This window comes from Neodiprion pinetum, chromosome 2 (assembly GCF_021155775.2).
Source record: "Neodiprion pinetum isolate iyNeoPine1 chromosome 2, iyNeoPine1.2, whole genome shotgun sequence".
Lineage (NCBI taxonomy): Eukaryota > Metazoa > Arthropoda > Insecta > Hymenoptera > Diprionidae > Neodiprion > Neodiprion pinetum.
The window spans coordinates 28,429,246-28,448,877 of record NC_060233.1 but is presented as its reverse complement, the minus strand read 5'-3'; the positions used below and the strand labels follow the sequence as shown (position 1 = coordinate 28,448,877).

General features: G+C 33.9%; 1 protein-coding gene across 9 annotated transcripts; it reads left to right on the top strand.

Moving 5' to 3' along the window:
• Nucleotides 1-1,961: 1,961 nt before the first annotated feature.
• GLS (glutaminase) lies at nt 1,962-18,670 on the top strand. Of its 9 annotated transcripts, none has more exons than XM_046613893.2 (12): nt 1,963-2,232; nt 4,471-4,571; nt 7,717-7,752; nt 9,897-9,996; nt 11,478-11,620; nt 11,716-12,089; nt 12,831-13,111; nt 13,555-13,731; nt 14,368-14,528; nt 15,773-15,916; nt 16,391-16,531; nt 17,031-18,670. In XM_046613893.2, exons 1-12 carry the CDS (start codon nt 2,149-2,151, stop codon nt 17,209-17,211), a joined length of 1,923 nt encoding a protein of 640 aa, XP_046469849.1. In that variant the 5' UTR covers nt 1,963-2,148; the 3' UTR covers nt 17,212-18,670. The 9 variants fall into 9 exon arrangements, with proteins under 9 accessions (XP_068989634.1, XP_046469849.1, XP_046469851.1 ...); XM_046613894.2 differs by having other exon boundaries at nt 1,964-2,232; nt 15,791-15,916; XM_069133533.1 differs by lacking the exon at nt 15,773-15,916 and having other exon boundaries at nt 1,962-2,232.
• The last annotated feature ends 962 nt before the right edge of the window (nt 18,671-19,632 follow it).

Here is a 19,632-nt window from a genome sequence, read left to right as displayed (position 1 = left end):
GATCATTCATGTTGAATTAAATGCAATGAATCTCAAATCAAAAATAAGGAAACTCGTTCGATATGATAGTAGTAGCGACGTTTTTAAATGTAACTACAATTAGACGAAACGAAGGATGAAACTGGCATATAGGTTTATATGTTTTTATACAAGTTTTCATCGTGATATTATTATAAATATACACTATATTTGCAATTGAAAAATTAAAATAGAGTACGAAAGAAAAAAAAAAAGAAAAAATTTTTAGAGTAAAAAAAATTTGCTATTTATTGTACATTAATTATAATTGCAATATAAACAATTTATAATGAATATACATACATATAAGATAATTAACGCTTGAATAAACAAAATTTACGCCGTCTTCCAATTTTTGAGATACACTTTTTTCCAATAAAATTTTATACAGACACGTCTATTTCGCGTGCAATAAATCTAAAACGATAGTAATAATCTTGATTTTAAAAATATTTAAAAAAAACGAAACACCGATGTGTCGATAACCTTTTTATACACTTTTACATTATATTAAATTTAATGCGGAAAAGTAACTGTAGCAAGAAAATATTCATGTCGTATTAAAATTGTATAGGTATATGATTAACCAGGATCACTGCAGAGATGGGTAAAATGCAAACCAAAGTATTATAAATAAATAACGGCAAACTATATATGATTAAGCCTCTTAGTATACATGTACAAGTTAGGATTAAAATTTATCAAATTTTCTCCACTTTGTATATTTATGATTTAACGTAAATATTGTTAGACTGCATTATAATTCTGCATCTGATTCGTGGGTCACAGATTAACGAGTATTATTATTTTAAACACATATACATGCTGTATTTCGTGTATGTATAAACTGTTGAGTGATAAGTATACAATGTATGATGAAATTCGTGAACGAGCAATAATTAGCAATTTTACAAGACTAAGCGTTGAAATTATGTATAAATATATACACATAATAATGACAACCCTGTGACAGTCGAAAATATTTAAAGCAAATAAAAAAATCAAATGCACCAGCAATGATGTATCAATGCGTTTAATTGTTGCTTTATTCCATCGGTATACCTTTCACGATCGATCTTTTATTACACGTTATTGGTGTTATTAGTTCTACTTGCGTAAATACTATCCATTACCGATAAACGGAGTATTATAGATCGCACTAAATATAAGACTGGCTTTTGAACACTATTCTCAGCAAACTACTAATCGAGGTGCCGCCATTGGGGCCATTGTTCGATTCGACGTCCACCTCGCAACTTTAACTTACGCGATCTATTGACAGCTTGTTAGATATAAAATAATACAAACTCTCCCAGATTTGACTATTCTGAACAATCAGAAGAATGACGATATTTTTTATTTTGACGCGTTAATTTCAGTTAAAGTTCGAGCTCCGATGCGCCTCAATATGATGAATTGATGAGTGAAGTAAGTAGTTGATTTTTCAGAAAATCCAAATTATCCTCTGTTGATCTCATAGTATTTTTCACTATATTTTTCTCGAAACTCGTTCTGAAGCGACGTACATCGTATCGTATATTATTTTGTGCGTGTAATTTACAATTCCGTTTGTTACAGTAAATAGTCAAAAGAAAAAGACGTTAACTTTGTTCAAACCTCGGTATGGAATTACAATTGAGCGGTGTTACTTCTGTAATGAGAAAAATGTTGTTGTGTCAATCAATATTCCAAGTAATAACGTAACTCGCAACCCTTGAATAATCTATAATTACAAACCCTTACAAAATTGAAAACATTTCCGGGGCAATTATAATACCTAAACGAATCGCGATGACTGTAACAATGTCATAATGAATAAAAGCACTACCCCAATATGTAATCGAATGTATGTATCGGAATCCGAATCGCGCATGCCTAGTTTTTCGGTAGTCATGCTCAGTTTTAGCCGGTGTCGTCGTCCCGGCGCTCCTATGTAATGTTTTAGTCGTCGGGACGCCGAGCGTCGTTTGCTGGATACGTCTGTAACAACCGCGGTGTGCGTGAATGTTAATTTCCACCGAACGCATATCCGTATCGATCTAATTCATAAAAGGAAATATTTTAATATAGGCTCATTACACGTGTGTAAAGAAAGAAGAAAAAAAAAAACAAAAAAAAAAAAACAGAAAAATGTACAGGGATATGGTGAAAGTTTATCGGGTTACGGTCAAGTTGACCGAAAATATTTCCTCGAGAAATTTGCACACGCATAAGGTGAACATTATTTTCTTATTAACAATATACGTCGTTTAATTATTTTCTCACGGTCTCATATTTTAGTTCCTTATCTTTATTTTCTTTGCTTGTAGAGGTTACAGAATATATTTACTGCGTACCACCGAGATAAATAATTTTACCGTGAATTAGGTAATTAAGTTTTTTTAGTTAGGTAAATTTTAGTAATAAATTAGTTTTTGTATGTACTACGTACTATATGTATAGATGAGTATGAGACCATAAAAGGCCCCCGTATACATGAGTGGAGTTGAAAAACTGGCTTACTACTAAAATTTGCTTAAATAAAAGAAATTAAACCAATGTAAAATTGTTTAATCTGTTATGCTTTGACAAGTAAAAACAAAAAACATGTCATTTCAACCGATTAAAAGAATTTCGTTTAAATCACTCACATCATTCTCTATAATATTTTATAATCCATTCTGTTAGTTTTTTCTAAACAGTATGCAATTTTCATATTTGATATCCAATCTCTAGCATTGCACGAAACAACTGCCTCATCATTTTCGTTTTCCTTTTCTTTTTTTAACATGCTTAAATCATTCGATTCAATTTAGTTTCGTATTTTTCGGAGCAGCTGTGATCATCGAAACGCGGTTTAAATTTGCGCGGAAAATCGTCTGCTTCCTTCACTTAGAAAATGAGAATTTTTCGAACCAACCGCGAATCGCATGGACCGACAGATTCCGATCATCGCAAAAGCTCGCCGTTCCAATTTACGTAATAATTTTCTCCTCTTGAGTAACAGCCGGTTGGCTTACAATGTGTATTATTAAAATCGTCGAGGCTCCTGTCACTCGTTCGACTGTCAGGGTGCTTATGCCTGTTTAGTGAGGCTTGCCGAGGAGCACGTGGTCAATGGCAATGACCGAATTTTAGTTACTAAAATAATCTCTAGTTGTTCCACTAACGATCAGCCGCGTCTGAAGCTGCGACTCGCTGCCTGTGTCGCGATGATTCACCAAGGTCTCAGAATCACCTTTCGAATCGTTCACCTTTCGCAAATTCCTTACTTCCTTATATTTCTGTACGCGTTAAAAAAAATGATGACACGAATCGGCAAGTTTCCTCCGATCGACAGATTTCAAATTTCCATTTCCATCTCGTTAGAACAGTTTTCTATATTCCAATATTTCTCTGGCACCAAAAAGGAAAACTAGATTGATACGATTTTTGCAACGTCAAGTATAATTTTATCAACAAACTTTACGCCTTTGGCTGCTTAATTACGCCATTTATCTGTCTAGAGATTGCAGGGCGTCGTTACAATTAGGTGTCACAGATATTTGCGGATGACAAGATCTTTATCTTTGACAGTGAAGACCTGACGCAGAGTAGGCGATGAGTTACGATCCGTTCTGTTTATCGGAACTGGTGCGAGTGTATTTTATGCTGTATACGTGTATCGGCCTAATATTTGCGATTTCTATTCGATTCGTTTTCCCGAATATCGGAAAGAAAAAAATTATTCGTTCAATTAAATTAGAATTTATAGTGGATTAAAAGTCAATGTTTCAGATCAAAGCGAGTAGAGAAAATTTGTTGAATCTTGTTGCAAATTTTCATTTGTTAAACTGGAATTAAGCTTCGTTGCAATAATTTTAGAAAATTCGCAAAAATAACGATGTCAAAACTTTTCTGACATTCGGAACATGGTTTTCAATTTATTCAGTAGAGAAATGTTTCTTCCAATGCTAAATCGATTTATCACCAAGTTCTCGTACCATTCTCACCGGAATTCACATCGAAAGCTTGATCGGCTTGTCATATAGCTTTGCAATGGGCGAAATTCATCTTCTAAAGCGAAGAGCTTACGTTAGGCGTTATTTCGACGATCAATACTACCGGCGACTTTATAGCCAAGGAACCTCTGAAACCCTTCGAGTTTTAACGTACCGGCTGTTCAAAGTACGAAGCGCAATGTTTTGTTAGCGATTATACATCAAGATTTATTATAAATAATCATTGAACCAAGTATTCATTGATTCTACATTGAATGAAAGTGAATTAATAATTTTGGCAGGCATTGCAAGCTTAAAGCTGTGCTTCAATATTTGCATATTTGTTTTTTCGTCGGTCGATCAAACAGTCAGCTTCTTTGAATTTATCATATTATTTATACAATTACCGATTAATCGATTTTCTTATGTCTTCAACGCGTGACAATAACTCAAGAGCTGAAAATTTCTTGTTAATTTTTGTCTCCTTTTTCAGCATCTGGCTGCGATAGCGGGAAGCAAAATGAAAATGAGAAAGACAAGTTACATAGACGCAGCTTTTGGAAGTACCAGCGATATGCAGCGGTCAAATATACGGTATAATAATTTTTTCAGACCTACGTTGCAAACAAATTGTTAAACTGGGGATCCGTAATACACGGCAGTCCTAATTTGTACAAAGTTTCGTGGAAAATATATCCGAAGAACTTGAGCACACACTATTAATTAACATGGTTATAAATAGTTTTAAAGACTGGTTCAATTTGTTTGGAAAAATATCCGACGACAGAATACTTTGGTTATCGCATTTTTGCTAACAGTATATTATAATTTGTTTCTTGTTTGTTTTTCGTTTTTTCTTTTTTTTTTTTGCCCAAAATTGTAGAAACTACCAAAATTTGTTATTTGAAGAGAAAACATTGAACAATGTTGTGAAATTTTTTGCTTATACTTTTGAATCCATTTCTTTACATTCGCAAAAACATTATGGAAAATTATAATATATACTCAGCCGATTTTTGTGCAGTAAATGTTGCTGTGCCGAATACTAACGTTGGTCTTGCTATTCACGTATGAGTTATCTAACCAAAGTGGAAAATAGAGATGTTTCAGTTAGGATAAAATAAATTTTGGAGCCATGCGTCGCAGCGTTTGATAGTTAAAAGAATAATTAACACGTTCGGCGTTGTCACTCTGAACCATAATTTTCTTATCGTTGATCGTCGCGAACGTAATGGTAATAAAGTAGGTGCAACTTTGGGCGTTTTTCATTTGCACATCGCCGTATCAGAGCATAAAAATTATTAATTAATTGATACCGAAATTTACTTTTCTGTTAGCGTGTTACGTTTTATCTTATCGTATAATTAATCAATCATGTGCTTATAGTTGGGGATTTTTAACTTTGTGAAATCTTTTGTGTATTCACGATAGATTATACTGGTGAAAATCACTGTATAATGTATGTAATATACTGTATTATACATATATAAATATATATATATACGTATAAGATTTTCGAAATAAACGGGTAATAGCAAAGAATTGAGAATATGGCAAAAGTGTCCGTTGTTGCTTATTTCTTTTTTTATTTGCAGTTCAAATTTTCGGACTAAAATATAATCGTCACTCTTTTAACCATTATAATCACTCGCTATTTATACCGCTGTAGGATCGATTCACAATTGTATCGAATATTCAAAACCACATGAGCGATTCCACAGCCAATCCTTACAGACACTTCTATCCTGTGAATAGTAAAATGATTAACACGTCGATCATCCGTACCAGCTGTTGTTAGCTTGAAACGCTAACCAATATGGCAAAATTGTACAGAGTGTTTCGCAACACGTAAACTCACAGCTTGTTATAAAATATACAGTGCACGCTCATGAAAGACGCATTAAATTGTGCGTTATTTTTAGATTTTTTTACCTATTGAACTGATCGCTGAAAATGTTTGGTCAATTTTTCAAAGTATAACAATGCATTCTATAAAAAAAAAGCGAAAAATTTCGCCTTTCCAAAATCCCTACGCTTTTATAACGCAAGAGAAGAAAATTTCTATGTTTTGAATTAAATTCTTCACATTAGCTTTACCTTGGTTTGAATTTTAATCTGAACTTCCGTTAAGCAAAAATTGAATTACGGAACAAACTTAATTTTCTCACATCGACGATGTTATTACAGATATTTCCTATATTATTATCGCGAAACATTGTCAAGTATAATAAAAAAATAAAAATAGTGGATATTGTATAACTTTAAGCGAACAATTTGAAAATACCAATTTTCTCAAGTTTTCAATCTAGCAGAAAAATCGAAGTGCAAATTGAAGTATTTAATTTCTCGGAGCAGAAAATATTTTACAATACGAAACACGTTATAAATAATGATGACGCTACAGAATTACGAAGTATTATGTATGTAAAGTCGCATCGAAACTTATTTACCCTTCGATTTCGTTGTGGATTTCCATTCGTTTAAATATGCTGCTGCATTGCCTCCTGCACATATAAAGTGGAAGAAACTGTAAGGATACATAACGATCAATTTAACAAACCAATAAATCTCTGATTGTTTGTACGAATGGAATAGGACGGCACGTTTATTGCACGTGATTTAAAATCGATATGTTGAACAATTGATACAACTATTTGACGTATTACGATTCCTAAGGACTTATATATATATATATATATTACGCGTTACGTAAAATATAGTTAGACGATATAGTTAGCCGGTAGCAGTCGCTGCTTATTATTCGAGTCTCGCTGCAGACGAAAATTTTCTCCGACTTATTCAAAGAAAGTAATGAAAACAAATGAAATAATAATAAGAAAAAATAAAGGGTTAAAAATTTGTTCTTATTTCTTTCGATTTTAATCACACAACGCGCACCGCATTATAATTAAACAGTTTTTATTGGTATGGACGATTTTGAGGTGTATCATTACTTCGTGGAAGACATTTCGACAACTGCCAATCGCCTAAATGGGTAAGAATATTTTACGTTAGAAAAACAGGGCAAATTTATATACAAATTTGGTGAGATTAATAATTTTCCAATTCACACGTACGATTTACTTTTTGAAAATATTTTCATAAAAAAGAAAAGAACAAAAAATTGAAACCTGCTTTTAGCTCCTGTTTATTTTCTCCGTCGTCACTGGCGGTAAATCACAAACAACGACACGCTAATTTTTGGCCACCGCGAGTCGGTACCGTCAGGTGGTTTTAGTCGTGATTTGCAATTGCTAGTGTATATACTCAAGTGATTCGAGCCAATTTATGAACGACGAAGGGGGGCTCTTGGATAAGTTATATAAGACGCGGAAGATGATGCGAAAACGTTCATTTCACTCTTCGGGCAATTTTATATCGTCGTTAGAAAAATGAGTGCACAGTGAATTGTATCGTCGCGCGTTGAACGTGCAGCTCGAGATTTTCGTTCGGAAGTTAGATTTCGCTAGATTAAAGTGAAATAATACTTTCAGTAATACGCAATTATAACAGTGTTGAAAAAAACTAAGCATTTAATTATTTTAAAATATTGAGGGGGTTGTTATTCAATAGTATTTTAGATTGATAAATGTCCGACGGTATGAAAGACGTGAAAGTTTCTAACGGTGCTCGATCGGACAGATTCGTGAAGCTTCTGGCGAGGTTTCTTAGGTAAATAAAAATTCTATCCCAGTATTAATGTAACTAATTGTGTGTTTGTTTTTCACTTTTTTTACAGCGAGTACAGCTTTATTCATGACAGCCATTACATGTAGTGAGTACTATTCTCCGTGACAAATTCATATTGCATGGAGTATCACTGTGCTTGCAGCAATTGGTTGAAAAAATGTTTAATTGTCGCATTTTTTTTTTTTTTTTTTTACCTTTTGTTACCTTACTTCTGTATATCAGCAATTTATGTTTTAAGCTACACGGTAAATAATTAGTAGTTGGTTTATCGTTTCTTCTGACTGTTTTCTTTCCGACCAAATCACTGTTCTTCGTTATTCGCAGTAACTGTACTATAGTTATCAGGCATCTGTGAATCGTTACAAGTTATCGATTATTTTTAATTCATCGTTATGTTTACTTGAAAGTTTCACACATATATTCGCGCATTTGACAATTTTTCTAACATGAACTTTGCGTTTTCTTATAATTTTAGAAAAGCAGAGTTGTTTACGATTAAATTTTGGCATTAGTTTACTTGTAAATTACTTTTACGAAAATTTGTTCAACGATTTTCTGCGTGTTTTAATTTTTTTTTATCTTCTCCAAAATCCTTCGAATCAAATATTGCGCGATGTCGCGATCTTTCGTCGAAATTTTGCTATTCTTTTTCGAAATTGTTTTCTTTATTAAAAAACTCGACCTACACGTTTTATGACAAATTTTGAAATTGTACGGAAACATGTGAAAAAAACCAAAATGCCGTTGAAGATCACGGAAGGAAAGCCGCGTGTTTCTTTTTCGGAAAAGTTGATAATTCTTCAATGAAATTCGGTAAATTTTGAGAGATAACATTTTTTTTTTTTAATATCTCTGCAGTGCCTCTTCGCGGGGGATCTCTAATCACATATTGTTACACCTGCTTGTGCAAATATATTTTGCGATGTTACGTTCAGATAAATTTCACCGGTGTTGTCAAGCGTGATAGTGATTTAGTTGTTTTCACTGTCACGGAACCTCAAAGCAGCGAAAAAACATATTCACTATCTGCACGGACGATAATTCAATCTTTCTCATTACTTTGTCTTGATTTTGCACACCACACACTGCAGCAACAATTCATCCGAGTGTTGAAAGTAAAATTTTTTCGAGATAAGTAAAATAGATGTTAATAAGGTAACAAGTTTCAAGTCATATGAAACGACTTCATTGAAATATATTTTTTTCCGTTTTTTACCAAACATTTCTCTGTTCGTAATAAGAAAAATTCACTTTCCCACATGGTGAGAAATTTTTAGTTGCGGTTACCGCTCAGTCCTTAAATATTTTCATTTTTTACCACAATCGAAAAATATAGTTCTAGGTAGAAAATGAAAATTAGTTTTCTAGCTGTTACCGGAAAGTCTAGTATCCGTTATTATTCTTTCTCATTACGATCACTGTTACTATATTTTCTTGACTTTTTTTTAACGATACCTGTTTTACTGAATTTGCAGAAACAAATCCTTTTTTTCCAATGTATCTTGTTACGTAGTAGCTTATTTCCTTATAGAGAATTTTGGTTTATCTTTCCCGCAAGTGTATGTTTATTTCACTTCCTGTTAATATTTGTTATAAATTTTCGGCAACCCGCCCAATTCTTTAGTAGATGTTTTTCGAAACATTGCTGCTTGTGAGGAAGAAACAACAAAAAGGGGATCAGTAACTCTGTCGATTTTTCTTCAATTCAAACAGAGCTTCTATCATATTACGCAAAAATTATCAGGATTCTTGATTAGTTAAAAAAACAGGTTCAGCATGGTAACTATTACAGAATCTTTTTTAACCAGCTAAAATTTTTACAGTTATCGAACGAAATAATTGCAGGATAAAGTAAATTGAAATTTGTTCGAACAGTTAAATTTTTCGTAAAAATTCGTCGTTCACCGTGAAAATTCACAATCAAATCCTCGTTTTTATGGCTTACACTTTTTGGATGGTGACGAACGTAGATAATCCTAAAAATTTCAATCCAAAGTCTATGCCAAATTATCGTTTATACAATACTTCTCAAAAATGTTAAATTTACATCCAACAAAACCTAGTTCACCAATTAAAAACACGTTGAATTTTCCAATCAGCATGCAAAGTTTCAAAATCTGAATCTTGGAAGTTATCCTTGTACCTTCCACTCGTTGCGGTTAAGTGTAATTATCATAAAAATCTCTACTCGAACGATGGTTGAAATGAATTTGAATTATAAACTTTCAGCGCCCGAGATCAGGACCAAGTTCGAAATGCCGAGGACGTTTTGTTCGACATGTTCAAAAATGAAGAGACGGGGCTTTTACCGGTTGGGAAATTCCTGGCTGTGAGCATACGTATATGTATAAATGAAAATATTAATATAAATATAAATGTAAATGTAAATATAAATAACGTTTGATCTCGAAGCATAAACACTCACAGCGTTCTCCAGGATACGTCGTGTATTGTAATACACAACGTCTGGAGAAAGCTGTGGGTGCTTATCGGATTCGATGGTTAGCGTGTAATGAATGGATCAAACGTCTGTTTAACACTAGCGAGAAACCCAATGAACGATCGCACTACCTAGAGGAGATTCGATCGACTAAACTGATACCTGTAACGTTTTATCAGCGATCGAAAACTAAATAGAAGAGACCAATAAGAAAAATGCACAAGATAGATTAAGATCGTGTCAGGAAAAACAGATTAAATTGTTCATTTATTTAGGTGGTTTCTAACGAGTCATGCTATAAAGTTTGTCATATAACGTAAATTGCCATAAATTACAAACTTGGCTTCATAGTTCTAAATATCAGATATAAACAGGCAGCGCAGAGTGTAAAAATAAAAAGAATTAAAGTCCGAAAAATATTGTGAACAGAGAATGATATAAAAAATAAAACAACGACATTTACAATATATATTAGAGAGTAAAGCGTTTTAATGACGTCGTGTTACCGAAGGGAGATCGATAATTAACATTGTTACGTGATATTTAAATTGTTGTTGTTACACTTTCCGAATTTCTAGTCTCGCACAGATTTAAATCAGACCGTCTCCTTCAACTGTTGTGGGTCTACTGCTTCACTGATCCGCTGAGACCTTGTTCTCTCACTATTTGTTTTGAATAGGAAACATCGTTACAGACCGCTAGATTCGTTTCATCTTTCGCACCAATTCTCATCCGATTGCGGATTTCACTCTTTTCTGTGCACATTTTGCTCAAAGTTTCACTTGACATGGATTTGAAAAATTTGTAAAAAAAGTTTCACTCGTTAGATTTTTTTAAGGGTTGAGTTATGTCAACACTTCCAATACGTAACTGAAAAAAAAATATATATCGAAGCCTCTCCTTTCATTTAAGTATGTTTCTTGGTCGAAAAATTGCAGTTAAAGTAGTCGAAAAAAGATGCGTGCAATTTTCGTTCTGATTTCTAATTTTATTAGCCATTCAAAATTAACTTTCTGTCTGGAAAAAACACTTTCTAATGTTTCTAAAACAGTCTGAAAGATAATGAAAAAAAAAAAAATGCACCAACTAAGCACCCATTAACACTAAGTTGTAAACTTAAGAAACATTACGCGTTCACTGTAACGGAGTTGCGATTCCGATGAATTTTAAGATCTTTCTCTTTTAAATCTAGTTTCAACCACTTGTTCGTAAAATTTTCAGTCAATACGTACTCAATTTAATCTCACTTTGTTTCATGTCTTGAATCCGAATTATTGACCCGCGATATTTTCACACGAAATAGAGCTTCTTTGAAGGTCTTTTGCAATCAGGCAGAGTTGAGTTTATTTTTACCCTTGTCTTTGATTCAGGCACTCAGAAGCACGGGATTGAGAAAAAATGATCCGAGACTTCAGGAACTCTCAGATAATCTCAGAAAGGAACAGCTCAAGTCCGGAGGACACGAAGGACTTTCTCACGAAACTCAGAAACTCGACAGAGAACAATTTAGAAGGTGGGTGTGCCGAAATTATGTTCCAAGTCCATTTTACTGCTTTTTAAAATAAGATAGCATAAAAAAAAAACAAAAAAATTTGATACTCCTTGCAGGATAATAAATCCGAATATCGTCCTGATATCGCGTGCTTTCCGGCATCAGTTCATAATACCGGATTGGTCCGGCTTCACGAAGCACATCGAGGACTTTTACTGGAAATGCAAAACCAACACCGAGGGCAAAGTGGCGTCGTACATCCCTCAGCTGGCGAGGATGAATCCCGAGTATTGGGGCGTCTCAGTCTGCACGATAGATGGACAGCGATTCAGCATCGGTGACACCTCCCTTCCTTTCACCCTGCAAAGTTGCAGCAAACCTCTGACCTACGCGATCGCTCTCGAAAGACTCGGACAAGAAACGGTCCATCAATATGTGGGCCAGGAACCCTCGGGAAGGAACTTCAACGAACTGGTTCTTGATTACAACAGTGAGTTCGTTGCGTCCTTGCACTGAGAGATATTTTTAGTTCTCAACTATTTTCATTTATTACCACGATCGAAAAATTGTGAACATAAATTGTGTTTGACTTTGGCAATTAGAGGGAAATAAAATACAAATCACATCTGTGTGTATATAGATTACGAATCTATGTACTATATGAATACAAATATGATTTGCAATTCTTTTTTTCCTAATTACAAATTACGAATATGATTTGTATTTTATGTCGTTTTAATTGTAAAATACAAATATCCTTTATAATTCACTTTTCTTCTCATCACAAAATAGAAATGTTGTTTTTCGTTCAGTTTCTTACGATTACTAAATATATATGTAATTTGGAGTTTCTTTTTTTTTTCAATCAAAAAACACAAAGGTAATTAATTACAAAATGTAATCAGGTGATGTCCAATATTGGTTGTAGGATGCTCCGAATGAGATTGTACAAAGAATAATTGCACGTAAAACTTTGCACAACCAAACAATTTCATAAAGCGAGTTTTTCATTAAGTTTGGAATATTTGTTAGTTCAAAAAAATGGAGAGATTGTAAAACTGGAAAGATTGCTAAATTTCGGTAGAGACTCAGAAGAAGGAAAATAAAAGAAAATGTACAGGTATTGGCGAGAAGAACTTTGCACATTTTGTCTGAAAATTTTATCAAAGTATATTGAGAGAAAAATAAAATTGCACAGACGAACGTAAAGAAAACTGTCTTTAAATTCCAGAAAAACCGCACAATCCAATGATAAACGCGGGGGCGATTCTTGTTTGTTCGCTGCTGAAGACGTTGATCAAACCGGAAATGACACTGGCGGAGAAATTTGACTTCACGATGAATTATTTCAAGAGATTAGCCGGTGGTGAGAGCCTCAGTTTTAACAATGCTGTATTTTTGTCGGAACGCGAAGCCGCGGACAGAAATTACGCCCTCGGATTTTACATGAGAGAGCACAAATGCTACCCGGACAAAACGAATCTACGTGAAATCATGGACTTCTATTTCCAGGTGAGGATAACAAGGGGAAAAATAGAATGAAGTAAAGTTGTGATTTAAAAAAAAGAAATTAGTCTCAAGACGTTCGATGAGTTCGAAGTTTCTCATCTTCAACGTTAAAAAAGTATTTCGCACACATGCTTCTTGAGTATTTTTCAAGCAGTCGTTGTTCGTCAAAATCCGAAACAATGTATATGATAATATTTTGAATGATAGAAAGAAAACTTTTCGATTGATCGAAATCGTCTGTTGATAATTGTCACGGGAATTCAATCTGTGAAATAAAAATTTCACGTACGAGAAAACAATTATCAAGATCATTTCTAGTCCTTTGAAAGCCAAGGAACTTGGCTTTGGCCAAAACTCTGACTTCAAACGGTCTGATTCTTGGATTTTGCTGCCCGAGAATCTGGTTGAAAATTTGCATCATGAATTTAAAATTATTTGCAACACAGTGCTGCGCTATGGAGGCGAACTGCGAGTCCATGTCGGTTATGGCGGCGACTCTTGCAAACGGTGGCATCTGTCCGATCACCGAGGAGAAGGTTTTGAAGCCCGACAGTGTCCGGGACGTCCTCAGCCTGATGCATAGTTGCGGGATGTACGATTACAGCGGACAGTTTGCCTTCAAGGTGAGCTTTTTCTATAACGCTTTCTTCGAGAATTATGAGATTAAACTCGCAAACGGGATCCTTATCATAAATGCATTGCAAAATGCAAACTTGCGTGAAAAGAAGTAACAGAGCTTTTAGGTAATAGCTGATATAACAGACTGAAAAAGTGGGTGAATTTTAAGAATTCATATCTCGATAAATAATTATTTAACTAGATTGGGATTTGATTTGTTTTAAAGCGTGTAGATCGAACTTTGTTCAAACGTTTTTCCCATTGCTATTATTATTTGTCAGGAAAATAGCGACTGTTTGGAGTTGAATTCGATTTTCAGTGTAAAGCTTCCGAAAATTTAACATAATTACTGTTTAAGAATACTGCTTCCAAATTTCAAGTAATTCCGTACAGCCGTTTCTGAGATATCGCGAGCACTGTAAAACATGTCTCTCAATGAAACGGTCGACATTATTATCAGTAAAAATGCTTTCAATTCATTGATTGTAATAAAATACAATATGCGAACGAAGCTCGATCTCCAGAGTTTCGATAGAAACAAACTCCAGTCAATTTGACTAATTGGTTGTCGATATGTATAAATTTACAAAATCCACCCACTTATTCAGCCGTTTTCACTTACTTATTGCAATTATTTGCAGGTTGGAATACCGGCGAAATCCGGAGTCTCTGGAAGTCTTCTGGTTGTCATACCAAACGTAATGGGTATCTGCACGTGGTCCCCACCTTTGGATCCTTTGGGAAATTCTTGCCGAGGTGTTCAGTTCTGTGAGGAACTTGTTACCGAGTTCAATTTCCACAGGTTCGTTCTTTGTTTATAGATTTTTCATAATTTAAAAAAAAATATTCTTATTGTATAATTACACCGAGATTTGTTTTATTATCGATGATTATTCCAACACTGAGTGCAAAACGAGTTGTTTTGATCATTTATATAGACCCAAGATCACACTGTAAACAATTGCTACAGGTTACAGTAGAAAATTCTTTTTGTCTTAAACTCGGAGGATTTACAAACTCGGCTAGAAGATTAAAGAATTTTAAAATTGAGTCAACATATTTGTTAGATTTTATTGTAAATTGGCCTGATTTTAAATCTGAACACTGTATTAGAGAGAATTGAAAATTTTCAGTTTGAAGAACTTTTGCTAGGAGAAAAAATGTTTGTTACAAATCTATGAAAAACGTTTTTTGATCTGTCTTTGGTACATTTTATTGTTTACATTTAAACTGTAAATTTCAAATTATTCCAAAACGTTTTTTTTTCTTTACTTTCAAAATAAAAACCTGAAGATTCGAGGCCATAATCACGTGAGGAAAATTATTGAGAAAGCTAAGCTTCTATTTTAGCTGTAGACCAAAAAATTTTCGAGTTTGCATCACGAATGAAAACTTGCTATACGCTGTATTGAAAAAAATGTAACGGCATCAGAATTTTTGTCGAATAGCTGCCATAATTTCGCAAGCACTGTAAAATATAACTGCTGAGTAGAAAAAGGAAAGCTGCGTTTTTTAGCCGGGGTGAATTTGTAATTTAAATCTCGTGATCAGATTGATAATTATATTGTTACACGTATAAGTTGGTTGGAGTTTACATTCCACTTTCTAATCGAACTCTTATTACTTCCTCTTTATTTTTATTTTTTTAACTCTCTTCTTCTGTCTTGTCATATAATTTTACCCGCTCCTATACTAACGGTTATTATCAATTTACAATCGGTTGAAAAATACACGAACAAATGCTAAAACTCCGCCCCTGATGCTTGATGATTACAATGACACACATAATTAAAACGTCGAATAATAACCGCATGCGAAAAATAACGCCGGTTTGAACAAAAAAAAAATCACAACTTCACCCCACGTGCATGACAATCACTATTTGTGAATTGGCAAATTTCAACACGTACACGCAATTACTCACATATTATTTATCCATTCATCGCACGGACATTGTGAAATACTTTACACAAATGATTATCCGCGCGTGCGTAACATATGTGTATAAAAATATCCTCCCAACCGAAACCCGATTAGCACCTGTAGCACCTACTATGATCATAGGTACGACAATCTAAAACATGCAACGAACAAAAAGGACCCGAGAAGACACAAGTACGAGACGAAGGGATTGTCCATCGTCAATTTACTATTCAGCGCTGCCAGCGGCGACGTAACGGCTATGCGAAGGTGATAAATAAATAAAATATTGAATACACAAAAATAGTGGTTGGAAAAGAGAAGCAAGTCGAACAAACACCGTCTCAAATAGTCTTTTGTTTCTGTAATTGGGATCCAGTGTCAGCTTGACTTGTGCAATATGGCGGCCAACTGGCCGATCAGCTGATCGTTTGGCACGAATTGTGCGAATACCAAGGCACAGAAAATTCCGTGCAAGCTTTCAAGCTTTCGTTCTGTTGTCACGAGTAAACATAAAGTAAAATATGTGGGGAAAAACTAGTTTTAAAATTAAATACGACGCAGTTAGACCGTCATATTTTCTACCTCTGCAAGATGGCGTCTTCGAGTACTTTTGATCCCAATGATTTTCGTAATATATCCGCTAATATCCATAAAATAAGATAAATAATACCTTCTCTGATGTCCTTACTTGTTTAGAGTGTAATTTTTTTGCGAAACCCGTTGCTTTTCTTCTGTTCTCAGGCATCGTTTGAGCGGCATGGATATGACACTGTCGGATTACGATGGCCGGACTGCTTTGCATCTAGCAGCCAGCGAAGGGCATTTGGACTGCGTAGAATTTCTCATCGAACAATGCGGCGTTCCTCATGATCCCAAAGACAGGCAAGTCTGCAACAATTACAACGACCGTTCCATCAATCCATGGGAAAATTAAATATTAGATACTGTAGTCGCTGAGTTTTTGGTATTATACGAAGTTTTTGACCTTAGGAAGCTTTTGAAAAGCATTTCTTTGACAATGTGAATTTTTTGGGACTCGTAAGATTCTCTTATTGGTTAGCGCGACGCGGGTGTTCATTTTTGTGTGTATACGTAGGAAAATTATTGGAGAAATTCAGTTACAAAAAATATTCCAAAGATATGAAACAATATTAAAAAAATTACCAGGCGATATAATCTCAAACCATATTTTTTCATTGCACATTTGCCGTTTCGTTTAACAGAAGTTATACTTTCCTATTCTTTTATAATTGCTTACTTGCAATTTCTCTAAAAACGGTAAAAAAAAAAAACTAAACAATCTCATCTTGTAAAATCTGTACAAATGGTGGAATTTCTTGTTCTCCTTTTTATTCTCCTTCTGATCGAACATTCCTTTCAGATGGGGAAATTTGCCTATAAACGAGGCACAGACGTTTGGCCATCAACAGGTAGTCGAATATCTCAGAAACTACGCGGCAGCGCATATGAAAGACACGCCGAACGATGCGACAGGAGCTTCGAGTGACACGGAAAGCGACGCGACTTCCACGAAGGAACCGGATACAAGTCCATTGCCGTGAATGTAGTTTTAGGAAATTAGATTAAAGATATTCAACATTTATCCGCCGGCGAAAAATTTTTATCGACATTATTGAATGTATTATTCTGATTGCACAGTCCTGACGCAACTTTTTTAAGTAAAAAAATAACTTTGGATAATGCTCAGCCGATGGAACTGATATCTTGAAAAAATGATCGTTGGAATATTTTGTCAAGACTGCATCCAAAATAGAAGAGGAAAAAAAAAAAATATGATTTTGTAACGAATGACATAACCGTTAATTACGTCAATAGAATTTTTTTTCAGTGTACCCGTTTCGTTTAATGTGAATCAGGTGTGATATAAACGTAGGCAGCAACATCGTACCTATTATATTTAAAAATTTATACGTATCAATGCAGTGTACATGCGAAAAAACTGTGATTCTTAATTTATTCTTTAATCATGCCGCAAAAATATTTTTGTCTTCGGCTTTCAGCGAATATAAAGAGAATGAAGCTTAGATAACAATTGTGAGAAAACGGCATGAAAATATGAATAAAAAAAAAAAGACAAAGGAAACGGTAACTGATGGAAGATTATCGTTAGATAGTTTTTTGTAATAAATTTTTGGCAAAATTTGCGAACAAAGAAAGTTGTGGCTCCTAGCCGAATGATTCGTTTTCCTGATTCAAATACTTCCGAAACACACCGAAATTTTTCTACTTGTTCCAAAAGATTTTAATTTGAAGAAGGAGAAAAAGTTTCCGCGCGATGTGTTTAAAGATGTTTGCGATCCTTAGAATTATTCGGTCGAGAGTTCGAAAAAAGAAAACAATTTAAATTTGCATATATTTCAACAACTTTCAAAGTAAAATTGACGAAATATGTGCGATTACTGAAAATTGTATAAGATCCGAGAATTCGTCACTGAATGAATGCGACGGGATTATAATTATATTGACAACGTATGTTTGAAGTAATGTTGATGTGTATCTTAGACAATGAATTGATTACGAGGAAAAACTTCAGATATAGGTATAATACATAATAGACTGGAAGTGAAAAAAAAATTTCTTTTACGTAAAAATAATTTTGGATTTTTGTCTTTTTCTGTATAATTACGATAAATGTTATATTGCCGTACCAATGTTAATTGTACACAATATTTCTGCCTTCAGGTACAATAATTATGAGTTCAAGAATACTCGTATATTGTTGTTATAGTTGTTACGTGAAAACTTATACGGTCAATTCCATGAAATGCGCTCCTTGTAATTCAGCAGCCTTTCAATGTCTGTGGGTAATAAAACATTAAACTTTACATCTACACGTATATTGTTAAATAGAAACATTAGTCGTAGCGTATAAAATCATGACTCCCATATTATATTCTAAATATGATGTGTAAATATATTATACACATACGTATAATATGTGAAGATCTCGAAGAGTGAAGGGAAATGAAAAGAAAAAAAAAAAAAGAAGAAGAAAGCAAACGCAGCAATGAATTAATTATACAGTATAATATATTAGCAAAATAAATAACGAATTGAATGACTATATTATAGGAACAAATTGTAAGCCTAATAGGAGAATATAAAAAATTTCAACTTCATAAGAAAATTATAATATTAGGAGCTGGAAATTCCGGGGTCAAAACAATAAATTACACACGTTTACTATAAACTCATAAGTCAGCCACCTTTTTTGTACTATGCTGTTGGTGAATTCAGTAGATGGAGAAGAGCGGAAGAAGGTTTTTTTTTTTTTTTTTTTCGAATCGCAGTTCGGAATCTGCAATTTTATCATCGTGTCTCGATAATTAGCAACTGTCGTTCCGATTCCGGCATGAATTCTGTTATAATGCAATAGAATATTTATCACTGGTAACGAAGGTCACAAATTTACGATCAATAGTGAATCTCTTCGGACGATATCCAGCTATTAAGCTTTGCCCCGGTTTTTTCAGTGAATGAAAATTTATTTATACAAAAAATAATCACGGCTGTATAAGGACGTGTAATATGTACAATCCACAGTTTTGGATACGAAAGTTTGATGTCGAACTTGATAATTATCTCCGAACGCACGTTTAATGTTAAAAAGACAATAATGTTGACGTTATTGCATATATTAATTACGTAACATGTATAATCTCTATACATCTACGTTACTGTAAAGTCTTTGTAATAAGGAATTCATAGTTTTTCGTATTATTGAATCATGTTTTTCTCTTACTAATTTGCAAAGGTGCAACAGGTGTTCAGTTGTAAATTGAAAGGTAAGAGAAATTTCGTACGGTTTTCAAATTTTACTTCTTTCAATCGAAAAGCGCAAAAAGGCGTAAATTTTTCTGATAATGTGAGGTAAAATGTTGAATCAAAAAATTATTATTTCAGAAAAATTTCATGCGTTATGAAAACTAAACACTCGGATGTTTTCGTTTTTTATTTCATCT